This window comes from Danio rerio, chromosome 19 (assembly GCF_052040795.2).
Source record: "Danio rerio strain M-AB ecotype USA chromosome 19, GRCz13ab, whole genome shotgun sequence".
Taxonomy (NCBI): domain Eukaryota; kingdom Metazoa; phylum Chordata; class Actinopteri; order Cypriniformes; family Danionidae; genus Danio; species Danio rerio.
This window is the reverse complement of record NC_141039.2, coordinates 14,936,211-14,959,103: the sequence shown is the minus strand read 5'-3', so window position 1 is coordinate 14,959,103 and position 22,893 is coordinate 14,936,211. Positions and strand designations below refer to the sequence as shown.

The window sequence follows — 22,893 nt, the reverse complement described above, 5'->3', positions numbered from 1 at the left end:
AAAGCAAAAGAAGGTCAAGGTGCTCCGGGACTGGCTAGCCTGTCACCAGACATGATTGAGTATGTCTAGGGTAAGATGAAGAAGGAGGCATTAATGATGAATCCAAAGAATCTTGATGAACTCTGGGAGTCCTGCAAGAATGCTTTCTTTGCCATTCCAGATGACTTTATTAATAAGTGATTTGAGTCATTGCAGAGATGTACTGTATGGATGCAGTCCTCCAAGCTCATGGGGGTCATACACAATAATAATTCTTTTCTCACTGAACCATGACTTTATATTCTATACTGTACATTATTTCTGTTTAGTGACAAGATTTTTGCTTCAGCAAACTCAGACATTACTGTGCTAATTAAATCATTAAAAATCAAGGCATGATCTTTTTTTTTTTTTGGTAAAATAAGCATTATCTAGAGGCCTTTGCTGTCAGGGTTGGTGATGGGAAATGGGGAAAAAGGAGCGAGGACTCTAGTGCAGGAATAATGGGAATTTATTAAATAATAAAAATAAAATAAAATGCAAAATAAACTACCCCGAGGGGGAAAACATTAACAAAACAAATACATACACAAACAAACTTCACTGGGCTGGCTGGTCAGGAACAGGACTGGAAACATGACAAGACAAGGGTTCAAACAACAACAAGTGATGACGAACTGGCAAAGGACTGAAAACATGAGGGGGATTATAAAGCAAAAAGTAAATTGACACACAGGTGAACACAATTAACTAATAATGGGTTAACAAGGAGGGTGGGACTAGACAATAGACGGGAGAGCGCATGACACAGAGAGACAATACAAGCCATGCGCTCACATAACACAACACTGAAGCACACGACAAAAGCACGTGACCACAATGTAAACACCGAGCCACGTGCTTTGACAAAAGACACAAGACACGAGCACACGATAGATAAACACCTTACCGTGCGCTCACACATAAGCAACGCGCATGCTTCATCTCAGCGCCAACCAAAACTGAAACCAACTAGACGGAGGCGCCGAGAATAAAGCAGCGCGCTGCTGACAGAACAAACACAAACACTAGTACAAGAGCGCGTGCGTCTGAGGGCAGTGGCATCAAGTGGCAGCGCACACACTCTGCGTACACCCACGACGGCGCGCGCGCACACAGAGACAGAAACAGGACCAGACATGAGTAGCGTCAGAGCTCTGCCACCAAAACAAGAATTTACAAGACCAAAAGTGGCAGAACCCTGACATTTGCCTTTCATATAGGCCACTTCTGCTACCAAATGATTACCTAGAAGTCAAGCTGTTATTTGTTGTTCCTAAAACTTGGATAGGCGACAATACTTCTGTCAGGTAGTGTACAACACATAGGCAACTTTTAATTTTCCTGTTGGCCCTAATACACAGTTTAAGAACAGAGGTCTAGTTTAGTCTAGTCTAGTTTTAAATGATAAAATTATCAACCTTTTTTTTTTAATTAGATGCTAATGATCTAATCTAATTCAATAATTTTAGCTGAGCTAAACTAAAGCTAGAAGTCCTGACAGACACAGAGATTGGCTAAATGTATGCAAAAAAGGTAAAACTTCAACAGAAGTTACAATTAATCTATTTTAAAAAAGTGGAGTTTTCCATTAATATTGACAACACAGCTGTCATGATGTCTTTCATGTGTCTTTCATTATAATGCTCTAACAATATAGTAATTACATTGTTATAACAGTGCAATTACTATGTTATACAATGTAGTATTTACAGTGTAGTTTTTAACAATGTAATTACAATGTTATTGACTCTTACCTATGGTCATGAGCTTTGGGTCATGATCGAAAGGACAAGATCTTGGATTCTAGGTACTGAAATGAGTTTGGCAGAGCATACACTTAAAGATAGGATGAGGACTTCTGTCATCCGAGAGGAGATCAGAGTAGAGTCGCAGCTCCTCCACATCAAAACAAGTCAGCTGAGGTGGCTTAGGCATCTGTCGGGTGCCTCCTGGACACATACAGGGATGTGTTCTATACATGTCAAACCGAGAGGGGGCCTCAGAGAAGACCCAGGACATGCTGGAGGGACTATGTTGTCTCTCAGCTGGCCTGGGAACACCTCGGGATCCCCCCCGGAGGAGCTGGAGGAAGTGTCTGGAGAGAGGGAAGTCCGAGTTTCTCTTCTGAGACTGCTACCCCTACAACCTGGCCACGGAAAAGCAGATGAAAATGAATGAATGATTGAGATAACTATTTCAATGCAGCCATTTCAGCTAAATATAACTCATGCAAAATGTTAAAGCTGCAGAACAAAAAAATTAGATCACACAAATTGTCAAAGCTTGCTAATAAAAATTAAATGGAGTTAAATGGAGAGCATTTTCTTTATAGCAGAAAATTTTATTCAGAAACAGGTGAACAGTGCATTATTTAACATTTCTGTTTTTGTGTGGTGTAGAGGAAATAAAGTCTGTTGAGTTTAAGATCACATAAAAGTGAATAAATGACAGATGCATTTATTTTTACCTTAAACAATTCCAGTAATACCTGCATATTAATATGGATTTTGTCTTAGTTCAAAAAACTATAAAACCCTTTGGCTAATATTTAAAACAGAACCCATATGTCCTTATTTTCTCTCTTTACAGTGTGTGTATGTGTGTGTTTTTACTTTCTTCTTTAAAAGAAAAAAATGACAGCAGTCACAGACTGAATGGGCTCTTTATGTATGTTAGGGAAATTACGTTTTGTTGTTTTAGATGTTAAATATACCCTCTGTTATTAAATCAACTTTGATGGAATTGCGCTCTGCCATTTCTGACAGATGTTGATGCAATTTATTGCGGCCTACCGAAAGTATTTGAAAACCAGCATCATAAGGAGGAATATTGGATTTGTACAAGGCTCTCATTAACAATGTCTTACATAAAAGTTTGGTGTTGGATAAAAGAACATTTTAAAAGTTGGACTGCCTCCTGTTTAAAGGAATGTGGCCAATAAAAGAGCCAATTGTTGAATTTCTTTCACTGGGTTTTGGGAAACAACTTGATTTATAATGTCACATAATGTTTTTTTTTTTTAATGTAAGTATGCTAAAATTTACAGAAGCCAATAGATCTGCTTTATTTTTTCAATGTGCGCTTGGATCCAATAGACAGATGAAAAAAAACTGCTTATGTAATGAGATACAATGAGTGGTGTTCTAACTAGAGCTGCTCATTTTTTAGACTCAGTAAGTACATAATAGGTGCGTTCGACTTCGCGCAGATTTATCAAAATCTGTCTTAAAATGGTGTATGTTGGTGAGAAATTCTGTCCTGATTGACGCTCCGAGATCAGACGACTGATTTAGCCAGTGCAGCATATTAAGAGCGACTGCTGGAACTGCGATGACGACACCAGTATTACACGAGTTCACCGCATGACAACAACCCTGTGTGTTTCAAGTTTCTTATTGGACAACTTCCGATTCAAAAGTTTCAAATCAAACAATTCGCTTTTTATACCCTCTTTTATATCTTGGACACATCATGCTTATTAAAAGACTACAAGTATTTTACTGCAGGAATAATTTTTTGTTAAATAATTTGGTTATAAAGGCTTGTTTGCACAGGTTTATTTTCAACCGTTTTTATACAGACTATTTACTGCCTTCAGCTCCATAAACGATTTAAATGATATATTTTAGTGAAGAACCTAAATATTAAATCAAATAAGTCTTACAGACTTCAAATAAAATAATTATCATCACTGATCCTGCAACTCTTAAGCTTTCCTAACAAATTAAGTTAAAGAACTGTTTTATTAAATAATTAAAAAAGGATATATATATATATATATATATATATATATATATATATATATATATATATATATATATATATATATATATATATATAAACTTGTTTATATACAAGTTTTAAAAGTGACATTGATGTACATGCTCTTTCTGGGAAACTTCTGCTTAAAGTATAGCTCACTTATTTTAGAAATGTCCTTTTGTTCAATCTTTTTGGATTAAAGTGCTTCATTGAAAATGCTTTCATTATCCAAAATAATCTTAATCATTGTTTAAGACTTAATCAAAACACCTTTGAGTTTTACACTAATATATTGGAAAGTTTTATATCTATAAATGTAAATAAATGCAAACCCCCTTTTAGCATATTCAAACAAGAAGTATTAGCCTAAAGAGGGATGTTTAAACTCCTAGAATTTGTGCTTATTGCCTTGTTTTTAATAGGTCTATTCATTTGTATGTTTAAATTACCCTCTCATTTCTCCTTATTCATAATTCATGATTATTAATAATTCCCTTATTGTTTAAAAAATTCAGTTTTTTGTTTTTGTACTGTAAATCTTTTGTTACTATAAATAAATAAATGATGATGACACCATCATGTGATCGGTCATCATGACTGCCGCAAATTTGAGCCCCGAAGTGTAAAGCAGTCCGGCTTGACGGCTCGGTTTTCAACTTCGCCTGCGCTCGACTAATCTCGTTGATCACCGGCTGCAGCCGTGCGTCATGTCGAACGCATGACGAACGCAACATCTAAGCTGATCAGGTGGTTGAGTGGTCACATGATTCGACTCATAGTTGTCAGAAGACTCCCAGTTGACAGCTTTGTTTTATTTGCAAGGACGCAAACACCTTTTTACAAGCTGAAACCTCCTAATCAGAGTAATTACTTTCCGCTATAAACTGCAAAAATTAAATTGCCATTGAGTGTTTTGTACATTCAGTACAACTCTACATGCTCAGATATCAGATAGCCACATCGCCTTCATTTTATTTAGTTATTATGTACATTCTGTTGTTCATATTATGCTTCATAACTTGCTTAAACAGCTTCAGTTTTCTGCCATTCGTCAAGCTGAATTCATATAACTACAACAAAGGGATACAGACAGAAATCAAAGGCATGTGGGAAATACAACATACTCATGGGAACAGGTGCTTACATCTGCATTCAGTCAAAAATGGAGATTAACTCAAATGTGAGCCGCCTAATGAAAGTACATTTGACAAAGGCATAAAAATACAGCCAAAGTTCTGCCCAGTCTGTGTCTTTTTGAAGTGGGGGATTATGAACTGAGTCCAGCATATGTGCACTCATGCTGAATCAGAGATCTTTACAGACATGACGTTTGCCCTCTTGAGCCACAGTGTCTCCACCATAGTGTCTCCACCAGAAAATACACTTGTGAAACTGACTTTAGGTCCTAGTAACAATTCCTGCATTTGTTGTAAAAATAAATTAAATATACTATCCGTTTTAATTTAATGAACAGGTTCAATAAGTAGCATAGGCACAAAAAATCAGTCGAAAAATGAAGTACTGTATGTATTGCCAAAAGGTTTCCTCTAGGTACTGTCTTGCATGAGAATGCATGTGTTTTCCTTGGCCAACTGTCTGGGGATGCATTTCTCAAAAGCATTGGAATCTAGTACATTTTAGAAACCACAGGCACTAATCTATGATCTCTGTGGTCTATATAGGCTTACTGTGCTTTTGGGAAACACAGCCCAGGGTGTTTCCCTGCTGCAATAGGCTCCAGGACTCCCCATAAATAGGATATAGTGGTATGAAGGACGGATGGAATCTCAGAATAAGCCTTAGCATTAGTTTTGACTTAGCATCATAAAGAAATGCAAATAGGCCTAAAAGTGATCCTTGAAGCACACCTGTTTAAGATTTATTAAAATCTTTCAACTTTTATGAAAATTGTCTGCCATGTTGGCACCATGACTAGTGCTAAACAAACAAAGATAACTGCAAATTTTGCTTAAGCTTTCTGTTGTCTTAGAATTTTACAGCAGTCCTTTGCTATAACACGGTTCACTTTTCGCTGCATTTTGTGGATTTGTGTTCTGCGTCCTGACTGGCTGTAGACCATTGTCAATTAATCTCCTCAGTGCCGTGTCTCCTGTACAGTATGCATCCAGCTTACAAAATATACATAAATTTTCAATTGCTAGCAGTGTGACTCTAAAGTGCTGGACTTTTGGCAAGTTTTCTCCACACAATGTCGACAAAACAGTCAAAGCTACGTGTGGCAGCACTCAAAAGGAAGAGGAAGATGCTAACCATTGCACAAAAATGTTTACTTCTGAAAATGCTAAAGGAAGGTAGAAGGAAGGAAGGAAGTAGAAGCGAAAGTAAGGCACCATTACGGAATAAATAAATGAGGATCAAATGGTTTTGATGTTTAGTTTCATTCTTTAATACTGGACTTTTCTACGAATATTTTAACTTTGAGAGTGTTTAAGCAAGAAAGAAAAGTGTAAAACTGTTAATGCTTGTCTGAGAAAAACTTAAAACATCTATAACAATTGTAAAAAAAAAAGCTAACTACTTTTTAGAATGTAAATCTCGCGAATAATGAGGAACCACTGTACATCATTCGTCCTTAAAATGACTCACCTTCACAAAACCATTTAAAATAAAGCAGCTAAATTTAAATTCGATTCTCAAATCTATTTTGCATGAAGAGGCAACCTCATCTTCCTCACAATGTTTAGAGAATGTTTAGGTTTTCCTCATCGATGTGGTGTATTTCATCAATGTTTAATCAGAGGGCACCACTTAATTTTGACTGAAGTAAAGGGTATATTTTATAATGCTAAAATACCTGCATAACTGTAAAAGTTTTTCAACACTGTATTCATTATTCATATTTCATATTTTTTGTGGTGTAAAAATATATTTTATTTTTTATCTGGTGGGTCAATATTGAGCCAAAGTACACCTGTTGTACCCTAAATGTATAGAAATAATTAAATTCTTTTCTAATGTTAGGGTTTAGAAAAGGTCACCAAATTTCAAGATAAAAAAAGTTTTTTATGTTGTTAAAAGTTGCCTGGGTTATTTTTGACCTGTAAGTCAACAAGAGGGTTAAGACTCCAATCATGCACCTTAACAAATACATGATTTGACAGTTTAAACCAGTGGTCACCAAACTTGTTCCTGATCCTTCAGATTTTAGCTCCAACTCTAATAAAACACACCTGAACAAGCTAATCAAGGTCTTGCTAGGTATACTTGAAACATCCAGGCAGGTGTGTTAAGGCAAGTAGGAGCTAAACCCTGCAGGGACACCGGCCCTCCAGGACCGAGATTGGTGACCCCTGGTTTAAACTACTACATTATAGGTAACACTTCCCAGCAAACAATTTTGAGTTTAATAGATGTCTATAGACATCTAAACACTGACAGCTTGGTTAAAACATGGCTAAACCTGGGCTGTCAGTGGAAATCTAATAGACATCTAAGAATAGCCCAAAGCTAGACTAGTCATAAAATAGACAGGTTAGACAGACTTTATATGTGTAGTCATTCCTTTCTGTTTATTTGATGACTCGTCAAGTTTTGGCCTATTCTTGACATCTATTAGACAGCCCAAATTTACACATTGCTTTACAGAGCTGGTGCAAATACACATACAAGCATTTAAGTTGTATCTTATGTTTTGTTCCTTTCATTTGTTAATACCTTGAGTTTAATGCGCTTTGGTCCACTCTCTTCGCTGCTCCAGTGCTGCCTGACAAGGAGATTAACATTCAGTCTAATGCAATTGTAATTGTATTTTAATAAAATCTTCATTACCTCAACAAAGTGTGCTTAAGGTTTCTAAAAACACAATGTCCTGTAACATAACTAGAAACTACCCCATTCCGAGCCAGCAGATCCTTGAAGATCCTCATTCTTTGTTCATCTCATGATAGCAGTGCTACAAAGGTTGCCTCCGAGGTCACCGGAAGGAACTAAACGTCAACTCAAATGAGAGCAAACACCACAAGTAATTGAGAGCTGGAGAGAAAGGTCAGGCCCTATACCCATATCCTTCTCTCTCCACACCAAAGGGGGCCAAGACATTTCCGACAGAAAACTGGATAGCTGCATGAGATTCAGGTTGACAAAGCTTACTTTTAAGGAAAAGATGTTACATCCTCCTGACAGCAAATGAAGCGGAATCTTTCTTTCAAGTTGTGTACAGTACTGTGATTACCAGAAGATTCACCTCATCCGGTTAGAGAGATTTGGAGTTAACAGTTTCAGCAGCTTAATTATTGTGAACATTGACCACTGGTCTGTATTCCAGTTTGTATGCTTACTTTAAATCATACTGTAGATAGCTCATTATAAACAAATAGTCGATGCCTCTGAGGTCTCAACAATCGGCAGTAAAGTTATTTTGACTGGGTGTGTGTTGCTGTGTGGCATCTTAAGCTACCAAGTAGATTAGTGGTTCTATAGTCATTAATTACATAATATGTATGGCTTAAATCCCTAGAATACTTCAAACTAAATCAATGAATGAACACAAATGAGCATATCCTCAAACTTCAGCCAAAACAAAGTTTGTTTTGGCAGTTTAAAAAAGCTCACAAATCAAACTTTTTGGAGAGTTTTTTGACCTACTATTGGTCTATTGCATTCACACAATCATTGGGGGAGTTCTGGAACATCGTCCTCTTTGACATGCTAAAACTGCACTCCTACAACACGTTGCGATGGGACTCAAAATGACTAGGATTTGGATCCTATTTTAACATCAGGACATTTAAAACAAAGAGACGTTGTGTTTATATCATTCCGATTTGACTGTGGTGGTATGTCAGCACCAAAGCAGCGGGTGTATCTTAGGTCAATGGATATGTGGTGACCTAAGAGGGGTGGTGGTTCCCATTTTTAAGAAAGAGGACCGGAGGGTGTTCTCCAACTATAGGGGGATCCCACTTCTTAGCCTCCCAGGAAAAGTCGATGCCAGGGTAATGGAGAGGAGGATCCGGCCGATGGTTGAATTTAGGATTCAGGTGGAACAGTGCGGTTTTCCTCCGCACCGTGGCACACTGGACCAGCTCTATACTCTCACCAGGGTGCTCGAGGCTTCATGGGGGTATGCACAACCAGTCCACATGTGTTTTGTGGACTTGAAGAAGGCATTTGACCATGTCCCTCATGGCATTCTGTAGAGGGTGTTGTGGGAGTATGGGATTAAGGGCTTTGTTAAGGGCTGTCTCGTCCCTGAGTAGGAGTTTGGTTCACATTGCCATCAATAAGTCAGACTTTTTTGGTTCGGGGACCACTGGATTTCACATCTGCTATTGGCAGCCGATATCGTTCTGTTACCTTCTACGAACATGGACCTTCAGCATGCACTGGGGTGGTTTGCTGCCGAGTGTGACGTGGCAGGGATGAGAATCAGCACCTCCAAGTCCAAGGCCATGGTGCTCTACAGGAAAAAGGTGGTTTGCCATCTCCAGGTTGGAGGAAAGTCCTTAACCCAGGTGGAGGAGTTCAAGTATATTGGGGTTTTGTTCACGAGTGAGGGAAGGATGGAGCGTGAGACTGACAGGTGGATCGATGCGGCGACAGCAGTTTTTAAACAGACAAATACAGTTATTAATATGCAAACATGTCCATCCTTTTATCTTTTATTTCAAAAACAAATAATTTTGTCTTAAATGAGCACAAACAGTAATCAAATGTGTTCATTATAGATTTGTGTATAGCTTTCCATTCAATTAGGCTAATTAAGTAATGACAAAAAAAAAAAACAACAAAAAAAAATGCAAATGCTTGATCACGGTCCAGCCTGGCCCAAAGATAGTGGCAGGAAATGTTGGGTCAAGTCTAGGCTCAGGCAGAGAATCTAAACTCTACTGTGTGTATGCTCACACACAGTTTTTGCTCATCTATTTGCGGCAACCATAGACTGTAAAAGAAATTGATGTAGTATGTGTGACATCACCCATAGGTTTCTAAAGAGCGCAAATGAAGCTACAAGTAGGCGTAGCCAACCATTGCCATTTTGTTCAAGCATCATTGTGCAAACTGGGGGTTACCAAAAAAGGGCAAAGAGGTGAAGCATGAGCGGAGCTACAGATGCCTGCTAGCAATTTGCTTAGACAAGCTTTTTTGGGAGAAACGCTTAATATTTTACTAACTGCAACTTATTTGTGTTCTTACCACGTGGTTGGTTTAGTACTATATCTATAAAGTGTTTAGTCTTTTAAAAATACTGTTGTAATATATTAAGCCACTAAACATTGCTCTTATGATGTTTTTTTTAAGGGAGGAAAACATTAATTACTTTCAATACTTCAAATATAGGCTGTGCTAATAAATGCAAGGCTATTTATGAAATCCAGGCAAAACACTGTATCACAACATTTCAGATGACTGTTTTATAGCCTACAGCTAATCAATCTCTCAGATTCTGGAGTACTTTCAAGTTCTAAAGAAAATTATAATAGATAAATGATCTTAAATAAAACAAATACATTTATAGATATGGTATAAAAGTATATAATTTCACTCACCTGGAAAATGGAAACCACTTAAATGGTTTGTGAGCACAATAAAGTGCACACGGCATGCCATATCATCTGATAATTGTAAGAAAGAATTCCAAAATGCAGTTGACTGTGTAAAGTTACATAAAACAACACAAAAATATAATGTATATGCAGAGTTCAGCAGCTAATCAGCCGGAATCAGCTGATGCGATGTGACACAATCAGCGAGACTTAGCTGCCACTTAAGTGGCCACACCCTTAATTATGCAGACTTAATATAACTAAATATAAAGAAACAGATGAGTTCTAAAAAAATTCACCCCCTCACAATTGTCATTAAGGATAATATTGGCTATATACACACACCAAAAAAAATTTTTGTATCTTGCTGTAAACCTATTTTCTGTTGTAAAGTTGGCCATTTTAACATTGTGTCAATGGAAATGTGGAGCCAGGCTTAGTTTATTTTCGATGAATTGCAGTTTCAGTTACCATATTAGCTTCACGAGGGAGAGAGGAAGGTTGGAACAGATAATTTAATCATAGTTTCTTTGCAAATCCTGTGTTGTGGACATAATAATACTTGTTAATACTGAGACATGATAATACAATATCGGTTGGTGGGGTAAACCACACTTCTACGTCATGGTGGGGTAGGCCTCAATATTGCTGGGATTTGAATCCTAGGAAATTTTTTAAATGATACTTGTTCTGTTTATATCACTCAAATATGACACATGACATCATATGACATCACTCAAATATGACATATGTACACATGATACCTATGCATATTTCTGTCCAAACAGGCTCTAAAAGTTTATTTTGCATCATAGGTGTCCTTTTAGGGATTTCACGAACTGACTGGCATGCTATAATAGACTGTTGGTGTATTTCATTGGTCATCTGCAAATGTTGCAGATATTTCCTTTTAGATAAGAATTAGCAAGGAATGAAATAAAAAACACTCAGTGATCCAGATGGTCGGCCAAGTTCAGAAAATAGTATGTTCCCAAATCAGGAAATATGAACACATTTCTGTCATATTCTACTCTGTGCCTGAAACAAAATGTTTGACTGTTGTTAAAGATTTTAATCATGAAAACAAACTTTGAAAATCCAGTGTTTGGTAGCTCCTCTGAAGTGTTTGTTGCTGCAGTTCGGGATCATGTAAACAGATTCCTGGCTGACGTTGAAAGCTGCAAATTATTAAGCTCCCAAAAAACCTCTAGAAGATATACAATAAAGTTTAACAATCTTATATTTGCTTAGTTACCTGACAAATACAAATAATATGCTAATATTGTAACTACCATGCCACAGAAACTGATGACCGGCTATTTAAAAGCAGTGAAATGCTGCTATTGTATTGTGTGTCACAAATGCAGTGTGGCACAAACAATTTTATGTCCCCGTTAAATGGTGTCATTAATCTGGGATTTGGTGTACCAAATGCTGGCAATAAAGTTGTTCATTTTGTGAAAACACCGCACTGTGTTCCATTATCAAGACAAGCAGATGGCAAAAGGGATTAAACCAGCGTACAACATTGACCTCTACACTTCTGGTGTTTTGTTTTTCAGGCAGCAACTGTTTGTCTTTATTCATTAATGAGCACGCAAATCAAAAAGCCAAGATATTTACATGGAACAAGATCAGATGCTGATGTTGCACGCTTTTCATCAAGCCACAATCGCACTATTTGTAACATTCAAAGAATCAATGGCAGAACATCCTTCAGATAAACACGCTAATCTAATAACGCCTAGCCTACTAAACGTCTGTGTCCACGAAGAACTGATTGTAAGATTTGAGATGAGACAGGTTTATCCTAACTCCGGGAATGTTTATAGAGTTTTGACAGCGTGCTGATCTGATACAAATGACTAACCATTGTTCATCAATATCTGGGTGACACTAAATATGGTGTCTCGTTGCGATGTATTCTGAAACCGACAAGAGCAGCCAACAGTTCTCAACACATGACAGAGACTAACCGACGTACAGTTAGCAGGATGTCCCGCAGCAGAAACAGAGTCATGGCAACTCCACAGTCACACAGCTTGAGGATATTTACGGCACTCCTTAGTTACGGTTCTGTTTTGAACTTATGAACATGTTTCATGGCCATACTGGAGTATCCTGTTGCCAAAGCGCAATCCACAACCCGCCACTCTTGAGGAGAGGAAAGAGACCACGGCTAGCTGCCTGCTGTTACATTCCTGCACCTCAAGTTCCCCAACGCTGAGAAATAAAATTCCCATGAAAACAAGAGACCTCGTAGCACGCCACAGCATGATAAGGTCTGTGTTTGCAGTAGATATGCAGACATTTTAGCAAGCTACACGTGCAAAACTATTAAAAGATACCCGCAAAGCATACAATTTTGAGAAGCTTTAACACATGGTTATGTAGAAAAAGATGTTCTGAGGTTGTTGTGTGATCAAATTGGGGATCTAGAATGATAATTCACCAATTCTTTGCATTAAAGACACATTCAGTGAGATGTGCAGATGCAAGCTGAGGCACCTAACTCCCGCCCTGACCCTATGCCTCACAGTGATGTCACTAGCTCTACTGAATGCGTTTGTCTGAGGCTGGGTGTCTCAGCTTGGATGTGCAAGTGTGCATCCACATAGTATTTCATTCAGTAGCCTAATATAAAAGGTACTAACCATTAAGAAATAAGCTGTGTTTTCATTAAGACTCTTATAAGGAAATACTGACAAAAGCTTACTCTAAAAAGAGTAATGTGACCCCCAGTTTTTCACTAATTGTCAGACAGAATTGCACACACTAGCTATGTTTTATCCAAAGATGTGAATTAAACTTAAAAATGAAATATAGCATAAAACATTTGCGAGTGAAGCACCTTCAAAGAGAACAAAAGTCAAAGAGAACAAAATGATCACTTCCTGAAAAACAAGCCAGATATAAATTGAATTTGCTGAGGTAGGAGAACACTGTGGGCCTTTTTTCTTATAATATGAATTACTAGCTCCTCAAAAGATGAAGACAAAATGCAATGAACCCACGGTGACGAGAGTTCTAGGAGATAATAATACTGAACCAATTTGATGATGGACTTTTGCTGCAGCATTTTATTTATTCATTTTTTTTGGCTTAGTCCCTTTATTAATCAGGGGTCGCCACAGCGGAATGAACCTCCAACTTATTCAGCATATGTTTTACAAAGCGGATGTCCTTCCAGCTGCAACCCATCATCGTTAACCCTCTCATTCACACACATGAACTATGGACACACATACACTATGGACGTTTAGCTTACCCAATTCACCTACACCAGGCATGTCCAAACTCTGTGCTGGAGGGCCGGTGTCCTGCAAAATTCACACCTGGGCTAGCTAATCAAGCTCTTTTTAGGCTTTCTAGAAACATCCTTAAGCTGCGGTCACCATGGGCTTTTCTCCTCATAGACTTCCATTCATACGCACGCAAATTCTTCAGACCGGAAACGCAAGGTAATGTGTCAACTTTCGCAGGTTGCTTCAGTGCAAAGTTCAAGCTTGATAATCTCTGATCTGCGAAATGGCATCACTTGAATGCGTGAGACCTATCGTGGTTCAAAACATGACATCTCTGGACAGAAATTTAAAACATGGAGCAATCGCTCGCTTTTTAAATGTCTAATAAGCTTGTTTAATCCTGCCTCTTTTCGCAGCGCCGCACAACAGAATTTCGCATGCTCAAACTCTAATGTGACCGCAGCTTTACAGGTGTGTTGAGGCAAGTTGGAGCTAAAATCTGCTGGACATCGGCCCTCCAGGACAGAGTTTGGATACTCCTGACCTATACCGCATGTCTTTCGACTTGTGGGGGAAACCTGAGTACCCGGAGGATGTTGTAACCCCGCCGGTCCTACATCACCCAACCCGCTCTAAGCTGGATCGAACCGACTACTCAATGTATGGTAGTTGGTTGCTCTAATAAGGAGGCTAAAGACCATAGCCTCTAGCATTTGTCGCTAGAGCAACTTTAGAGGTCTGAGGAGTAAGGTCTACCAGCACAGCATTTCACTATCTGGCCTCCGCTACACTCACTTCCCTAAGCCTCACTCCCATCCCTGGACCAATGTAACCCTGCCGGTCCTACATAACCCAACTAAACTGGAACCAAACTGGTGACTCTACATATAGTAGTCAGTTGCACCGAAAATTATTATGGCTAAAGACCATGGCACTAGAGCACCTTTAGGGGTCATAGGAATGAGGTTTGTCGGGACAGCATTTCACTAGCTGGCCTTTGCTACACTAGCAGCAGAGCTAGTGTTAACATTCTATGCTAAAAATCTACTAAATGCACCTTTACATTTTGATAATTTAAAGGTTGTCATTAAAATTCATTCATCATTACTTCATAGTTTGAGGAATGTTTTAAAAACACCTAGCAACCACTCACAAAACCTTAGAAAGTTGGCACCTTAGAAACCACAAAGCAGGTGCCAACTTTTTGCACTTAATCAACTGAAAACAGCCAAGTAATGTGTCGGCAAGTTTTAACACAGGCCCCACCGCCTTTTCTTTAGAAACGTAAAGGTCAGCTTTGTACCACGTACTGTTGTCCAGCACATTTTGTTTCTTTTCTCTCATATAAAACGTCAGGAGGTTGACATGCTTCAGGAAATAGCTGCGAGGAGAGAGAAAAATAAACATCATTTCATTCTACTGCGTTTCTTTCTCTGGACCTGACTCAGACGGATTTCATGAGCTTGTTTTGGATTTCCACTAAACACAACTTCACACTGCCCTGTGTGTAATTTAGTTCCAGCAAACATTAAATCGCAGGCCATGTCATATCCTCTGCCCTGCAGGCCTGTCTAGCATGACATCATGCGGTGGGAAATATTTGTGTGACCAAACGACCGTTTTGTTTTTGCAGTTTAATGCAATGCCAGTCCAAACACAAAGCATTAGCACGCACACTTTCACACATCACTTGTATGACGTCTAAACATCGCTGCATTCCATGGTTATCTGATCAATGTTCTAATCTACGATCTGCCAAAGCATCTTGAACCATCCCAGCAGACTGGCCTACATTAATATTCGGATAAACAGCAGTCAAACCATGTGCAGAAACCAGACTTTTTCCCATGTGCACGCTCTGGAATCTGTGGTATGATTAATTGAAAGGCTGGTCGACAGCATCTCTTGCGTTTTCAAACATTATGGAAAACCATCTGGAATTGAAATATTTTCACCCCTCTGGGTCGCGTGGCATGGCTTGACTCCGGTGGGCTACACCCCATTCTGCTAGTATTTAAAGAGGGGCTCTCCGCTCTCCACTACAGTCCTGAAGCTTAACCGTGATCACAGACACCAGAGAACCAAAACAAACCCGTGGAGTGTGCTTCTGTTGGAAACTCTTTGAGGAAATGACTGGAACAGCATTCACCAGAGCATGCATCGCTCTCAGCCTGCTTATACACACGGTGAGGGAACTAAATTAATCTCTATTGCTATTTTCATGTTGCTGTTTTCATACTCTGTCTATCACTCTATATATCATTTAAATTTACATTTACAATGAACATTTACTTTAACAAGATGTTCTGTACATAATTTACTATTTGAAAGCTGGGGGTGTTTATAGCTTTTGTTTTCATCTTAACTATTGTTTTCTGTTTTGTTTAATAGACTTTTATGTAAATTCATTCTCTTTTACATGATCATACATGATGAATAGATTATGGAAGTCACTATACTGGGTTGTGTTCTTTGTTGAGTTTGTAATGCTCTGAATATTGCTGTTAATAAGTTGTGACAGTCTTTTATAACATTACTTTGCAATGGACGAAATATTTTACATACATTTAATGGGTAATATCTTGAAATGCATTTTTATCTTATTAAATATGCTTACTTTATTGTTGTTATACGTTTTAAAATTAGTTTTCAGTACTCAGGACAATTTTAAATCATTTCATATTTTTTTAAACGGTTCATCATCATTAAAATGCTTAATTGTGGGTTGGAATTTGTGTTGGAAATAGACTAGAGGAACTCCAAAACATCACAAGTTTCAAATCTACATTTGTTATGAATAATATCTCCCTCTTGCGGCCATCAGGAATATTGCATATAGATTGCCAGTCATGCAAATGACAACATAATAGTCCATTAATTTGTCAGAGGCATACAGTGATATTTTAGAACAAAGAACTATCAATCGATGTGCTAAAAACATACTTTTTTTCTCTTTGTGTAAGCTCTGGAATCTGTGGTACCTATGATAAAAATGTTGGTCGCACAGATTTATGAGAGAAAGCTTCTATGATTGATTACTAATTCTGTGTCATTATTCTTTTTAGGCAATATGCCAGGACTGCTCTCAGCCCTGTGATTGCCCAGACGAGAGCCCATTATGTCCTGTAGGCACCAGTCTAGTGTTAGACGGCTGTAGCTGCTGTAAAGTGTGCGCACGACAGGCAGGAGAGCCCTGCTCATTCCTGGAGCCATGCGACCATCATAAGGGCCTATACTGTGACTATAGTGTGCTCAGTGACACAGAGACAGGCATCTGCATGGGTGAGTACTGTATCCCTGAGCTTTGTTGCATATTGTTGCACATTGGTCGAGTAAGTGCATGCAATACACTTTTTGTCCACAAGTGGGAGCCTCTCACTGTTATGAAAGGTAGCCCAAACATTTTCTCACCAATACACTTGAGTGATTCTAATTTTGTTGAACACAAAGCAAAATATTCTGAAGGATACTGGAAGCCAGCAGCTATTGACAACCGTAGTATAAGAAACAAAATATACTATATAAGTCAATGGCTGTGTTTTTCCTTAACATTCTTTAGTATATATTCCATTGTGTTCAACAGAAGAAAGAAACTCAAGCTAGTTTGGAATAAGTAGAGTATGGGTAAATGATGAAAGAATTACTATACCAATAAGATGACGATTGCATGTGTTGCAGCTCAAGAAGGTCAGACGTGCGATCTGGGTGGTGTGATTTATCGCAGTGGTGAGACTTTCCAACCCAGCTGTAAACACCAATGTGTCTGCATGAATGGGGAGATTGGCTGCGTACCAACCTGCGCAACCATCATACGGCTGCCCTCTCCAGACTGCCCCTACCCACGACGTGTCCAGATCCCTGGCAAGTGCTGTGAGGAGTGGGTGTGCGACCAGATCCCACAAGAAGACACCTTCCAGTCAGCTGTGGCTGGTAGGTCAATCGGCAAGTCAACTTTTCTTTCATTTTGCTTTGCATGCTGCTTCTTGTTGAAAGTCAATTCACTTGTCCTAACCTAAACAATCAATCATCTGGTTGGACAACCCAGGTTCTTCTTTAAAAGCCCCTCTCATTGGTCGTGTGCAAGAAGGGGTATGTTTAAAAAAATGTTTTTAATTACTCACATGTTGATCTTTGTTCATCTTCAGAACACAAATACAGAGATTTTAGATGAAATCAGAGAGCTCTCTCATCCTTCATAGACAGCTACAGTCCTGAGATGTTCAAAGTCCAGAAAAGGAACCAAAACATTGTCAAAACTGTGACCAAAATTGTGACTTCAGTGGTCACACATTCAGTTTAGGGTGCACATTTACTACGGCATTACAATGTATGTTCATTAGAGTCAGCACTGGAAGTGCAGGCATCGTATTGTAGTAGTAAATGCACACACTGCCCTGAGGTGGAAGACATTGGCGAGCAAAGTTGTTTTTATAGGGTTTTTGATGCACAAAAAATGTATTTAGAGCTTTGTATGATTACAGCTGAACCACTGAGATCACATAGACTGTTTTCATAATGTTTTTGGTTCCTATTCTGGGCTTTAAACGTGGCGGGACATTTTTGTCTATGGTGTATGAGAGTGCTCTTAAATTTCATCCAAATTATCTTATTATTTTAATTCCTTTTCTAAAGGTGAACAAAGGTCACATAGGTTTGGAATGACATGAGTGAGTAATTAATAGCTGAATTTCAATTTTTGGGTGAACTAACCCTTAAAACATGGTCATGGACCGTGTGAATTTGGACAATTTGATCATTTCAAAACTCATTATACTCGCTGCATTGCATAACAACAATACACTTTCCAGTTGTCATTATTAGTGCATGATTTTAATATCCACTTTTTAATCTATCAGCATACAGAGAAATTTCCGCTCACGGTCTCCAGCCTGAGAGTGCGAGGGACAACTGCATCGTTCAGACCACTGAATGGAGCGAATGCTCTGCAACCTGTGGCATGGGCGTGTCCTCCCGTGTAACCAATGACAATGAGCAATGCCAGCTGGAACGACAGACCCGCATGTGCATGATCCGCCCCTGCCATGCAGATCTAGAAAAGGACATTAAGGTAAGATGGGTTGAAAATGCTGAATGAAAAGTATATTGTCTTGTTTATATTCCACTCTGTTGCAAGAACATGGTGATGTAATTAGTATAGTATGTAGTGGCAATAAAAATCAACAATAGAGTATATTTTGGAAGGATTGTTCACACGTTTCAGAAATTTTTCATTTAGTTTTAATTTAATAATAAATGAACATGGGAAGCAATTAGTACCTGATTAGAACTTGGTGCAAGATTTATCTAAAACAATTGAATCATGCGTTTTCGGCATTGTTGCCTGGTGCATCATGGTGTGCATTTCAGATCAATTTCTATGTTGGATCTCAAAAAATGATGAACAATTTTGTAAGCCAAACTGATTTAATTTGTTAGACTTTATCCATCTTTATAGCTACTTAAAGGGATAGTTCACATAAAAAAATTAAAACCGACTCAAACCTATTTGTATTTTTTTTCTTTTGGTGAACACAAAAGAAGATATTCTAAAGCACAGGTGTCAAACTCAGTTCCAAAAGGGCCGCAGCTTTGCACAGTTTAGTTACAACCCTAATTAAACACACCTGATCAAACTAGTTGAGTCCTTCAGGCTTGTTTGAAACCTACAGGTAAGTGTGTTGGACCAGGGTTGGAACTAAACTGTGCAAAGCTGGCCCTTTTGGAACTGAGTTTGACACCTGTGCTTTAGAATATCTAGTAATGTGAGTAATACCATGGCTGAAGCAGGGACAATCATATCTTGCAACATCTGAAACCAGTCTGGGCGAGCTTTGGCTCAGTTGGCGTTCCTGTGTGGAGTTTGCATGTTCTCCCTGTGTTCGCTTGGATTTCCTCCGAATGCTCCGGTTTCCCCCACAGTCAAAAGATATGCGATACAGGTGAATTAAGCAGGCTAAATTGTCCTTAGTGTATGAGTGTGTGTGTGTGTGTGTGTGTGTGTGTTTGTGTGTGGATGGTTCCCAGAGATGGGTTGCGGCTGGAAGGGCATCCGCTGTGTAAATCTTGCTGAATAAGTTGGCGGTTCCCTCTGCTGTGGCGACCCCGGACTACTAAAGGGACTAAGCCGACAAGAAAATGAATGAATGAATGAAACCAGTCCCTAGCTAGGAAACTGTTTAGCAGTGCTGTGCATGTGCAGCCATGGGATGGCAGCAAAGTTTCTTGAAGATTATAATGCCGGAATGCTAGTAAAGTTCCTACAAATATTGATCTAGACAGTACTAACTTTTCATTCCCTCTGGGGCTTAGTACACAACATCACAACAGAAGAGTTACTCTTGAAAAAGGAAAATTATCAAAGCTCTTTTTTTAAAAAAACTAAGTGAGATGCTAATGGTCTAATCCGATTCAACGAATTATGCTAAGCTAAGCTTAACGTACTCCTGTCAGATGTGGATATTTGAATGATTCAAAAACTCTAGGGGAATTGTAAAATGAATCTATTTTCAACATAAATGGGGTGTTCCTTTAAAAGGAAAGATCCAGTAGATATGTGGTCAATGGAGTATACGCTAAATAATTTGCTTATAGGTGCTAAAAACTAAAATCTGACCTGGTCCTTCATTTTATTTTCCCCTTGAATACTATGATTAGTTGCCACAAGACTAATAAAAACGCATACAAAATTAAACTGTACGGTTGCAGTGCATAGAGTTTGTTGAGATAATTTTTTAGTATGAGCCTAAATATTAAACAGCCTATACCTTTCTCTTTTCAGAGAGGAAAGAAGTGTGTACGAACCCCAAAAAGCCAGAGTGGGATGCGTTTCGAGTTGTCTGGATGCCAGAGCATCAGGCTGTATAAGCCAAAGTTCTGTGGTGTATGTACAGACGACCGCTGCTGCACGCCTCAATCCACCATCACAGCCGAGGTGGAGTTCCGCTGTCCTGAGGGGGACTCCTTCAGAAAGAAGATGATGTTTATTAAGACCTGCTCCTGTCATCACAATTGCCCCCGCGAAAACGATATCTTCCTTGCTTCAAACTCACGGAGAATGATCGGGGACTATGAAAATGACATGTGAGGAGCGTCAACACACACACACACTCACACTGACAATCAAGCACATGTGCACACAAGGCAGCTCCGAGTTTTACTGGACCCTGAAATTCTCACGTCTTGTGAGCATCAAAAAAACTAGAACGTTTGACATGAAGTGGGCACTGATAATGGCCCCCGCAAAACTTTCTTTTCTTCTCTTGTTTATATCTTGTGAAGCTCTGAAGTCATCTGGCTGTTTGACTGGTCATGCTAAAGCGGACCTGAAGCACTGAGAACTTTGTGTTATTAGGATAGTTCACTCAAAAATGACAATTGTGTCTTCATTTACTCAATCTGAAGTTGTTTCAAACATACAAATGGTTGCCATTAGGGTTTTTTTTTAGGGAACACAATTTCAAAAACAAACCTTGATGAAGCTTTTTACCTATACAGCAATACCAAAAACTCAAAGAGCACCAAAGAAAAAAAAATCACAATTTTTCATATGATAATTACACTATATTTCCTTAATAATGTAATGTTTGCTTTTTTCAAAGAGATAGTTCACCTAAAACTTAAAATTCTGTCTTTATACTTTCACCCTTGTTCCAAACATGTTTGAATTTCTTTCTTCTGTTATACAGAAAAGAACATTTTTTGAAGAAGGCTGAAAACCTGTAACCATTGACCTCTATAGTATTTGTTTTTCCTATTATGACTGTTATTGGTTACAGGTTTTCAGCTTTTGTCAAAATATTTATCTTGTGTTCAACAGAAGAAAGAAACTTATACAGTTGAAGTCAGAATTATTAGCCCCCTGAATTATTAGCCTGCCTGTTTATTTTTTCTCCAATTTCTGTTTAGCAGAGAGCAGATTTTTTTCAACACATTTCTAAACATAATAGTTTTAATAACTCATTTCTAATAACTGATTTTTTTTTATCTTTACCATGATGACAGTAAATAAGATTTTACTAGATATTTTTAAGACACTTCTATACAGCTTAAAGTGACATTAAAAGGCTTAACTAAAAGGTAATTAGGCAAGTTTTTGTATAACGATGGCTTGTTCTGTAGATTATCGAACAAAAATATAGCTCAAAGTGACTAATAATTTTGACCCTAAAATGGGTTTTTAAAAATTAAAAACTGCTTTTATTCAAGCCGAAATAAAACAAATAAGACTTTCTACAGAAGAAAAAATATTATCAGACATACTGTGGAATTTTCTTTGCTCTGTTAAACATCATTTGGGAAATATTTAAAAAAAGAAGAAAAAAAATCAAAGGAGGGCTAATAATTCTGACTTCAACTGTAGGTTTGGAAGCCTTGAGGATGAGTAAACATTGATTAACTTTAAACATTTGGGTGGACTGTCTTATTGAGGAGTAGAAAACGATTTTAATAAATAACCATTTGGTCACTCTGAAATATAAATGTATAGAAAATGAAGCTTAAACGTTCTCATTTTGTTCCACATGGGGGGAAAAAAGGACTGTTTTTATTTGAAATATGTTTAGATTTCTCCAAAATTCATGCTTATTTTTGGGTAAACTATTTCTTTAAGACATTGAGGACATGGAGTACGTAAATAAATGATTCATATAATGAGTTAATTTCAAGAACGTTTTCCTTAGTACAGGAGGAATAGATTGAAATGACGATGTAATCATACAATGGATATGTATTTTTTGTTTCATGTGTTAATTGTCATTGGGTCATCATTATTTACAATTGTTTATTTTTAGCATTCAACAAGGAATAATATTTAACAACTGACCTAATAACTGTTAATGTATGTATCTAATTGAACCCGATCTGTAATGAGTCCCAAAGTCTTTTGGGAAGAAAACACTTCAATAAGCGAGGCTCAGATAATGAAATACTGCCTATGTTGTTTACTGTTTATTTAATGTGTAATGAACTGAAAGGAACTGAACAATGACGAATACACCTTGTGTAAATACTGTAAGAAGACTGTGTACAGATTGTACTAATTTATGTAACTGTTGTTTAACTCTTAATTGTAGTTTGGTAAGTGTACTGTATTACTCTGTGTTCATTGTAATCACCTGGCAATGATACCAGCGAGTTCTTTTCTGATGCACTTTTATTTTCCAATAAAGAAATTATATTTTTATATATATTCTGTGGATTATTCTTTTTTATCATCTATTTTTAAAGTCACACAAAACCTATACAGTAACAACTGCACTTTTAATGTCATAAACATTGAAGGAACTTAAATTATCTACAATGATAAAAGTTCTGTAAGTAACCTTAATATTCAAATAGGATAGTTGGACATACATATAGCT

At 37.9% G+C, this 22,893-nt stretch overlaps 1 protein-coding gene and 1 long non-coding RNA gene across 3 annotated transcripts; one reads left to right on the top strand and one right to left on the bottom strand.

Moving 5' to 3' along the window:
- Nucleotides 1–577: 577 nt before the first annotated feature.
- On the bottom strand, nt 578–9,801 carry LOC141379041 (uncharacterized). Its single transcript, XR_015516616.1, has 2 exons — nt 7,459–9,801; nt 578–2,167 (listed from the first exon to the last, which is right to left on the bottom strand). It is a non-coding gene; the product is annotated as an uncharacterized LOC141379041 (long non-coding RNA).
- Nucleotides 9,802–15,575: 5,774 nt separating this feature from the next.
- Nucleotides 15,576–22,719, top strand: ccn2b (cellular communication network factor 2b). 2 transcript variants are annotated; one of them, XM_087293801.1, is made up of 5 exons: nt 15,576–15,720; nt 16,600–16,816; nt 17,213–17,476; nt 18,391–18,602; nt 20,313–22,719. In XM_087293801.1, the coding sequence occupies exons 1-5, from the start codon at nt 15,664–15,666 to the stop codon at nt 20,616–20,618; spliced, it is 1,056 nt and encodes a 351-aa protein (XP_087149927.1). In that variant the 5' UTR covers nt 15,576–15,663; the 3' UTR covers nt 20,619–22,719.
- Nucleotides 22,720–22,893: the final 174 nt, after the last annotated feature.

What these genes read in the sequence shown, in the direction of transcription:
- ccn2b (XM_087293801.1), top strand. Translation starts at nt 15,664, where the DNA reads ATGACTGGAACAGCATTCACCAGAGCATGCATCGCTCTCAGCCTGCTT. An exon ending in TCAGCCTGCTTATACACACG is followed by an intron (nt 15,721 to 16,599) that starts GTGAGGGAACTA and finishes TATTCTTTTTAG; the next exon opens with GCAATATGCCAGGACTGCTC. An exon ending in ATCTAGAAAAGGACATTAAG is followed by an intron (nt 18,603 to 20,312) that starts GTAAGATGGGTT and finishes TTCTCTTTTCAG; the next exon opens with AGAGGAAAGAAGTGTGTACG.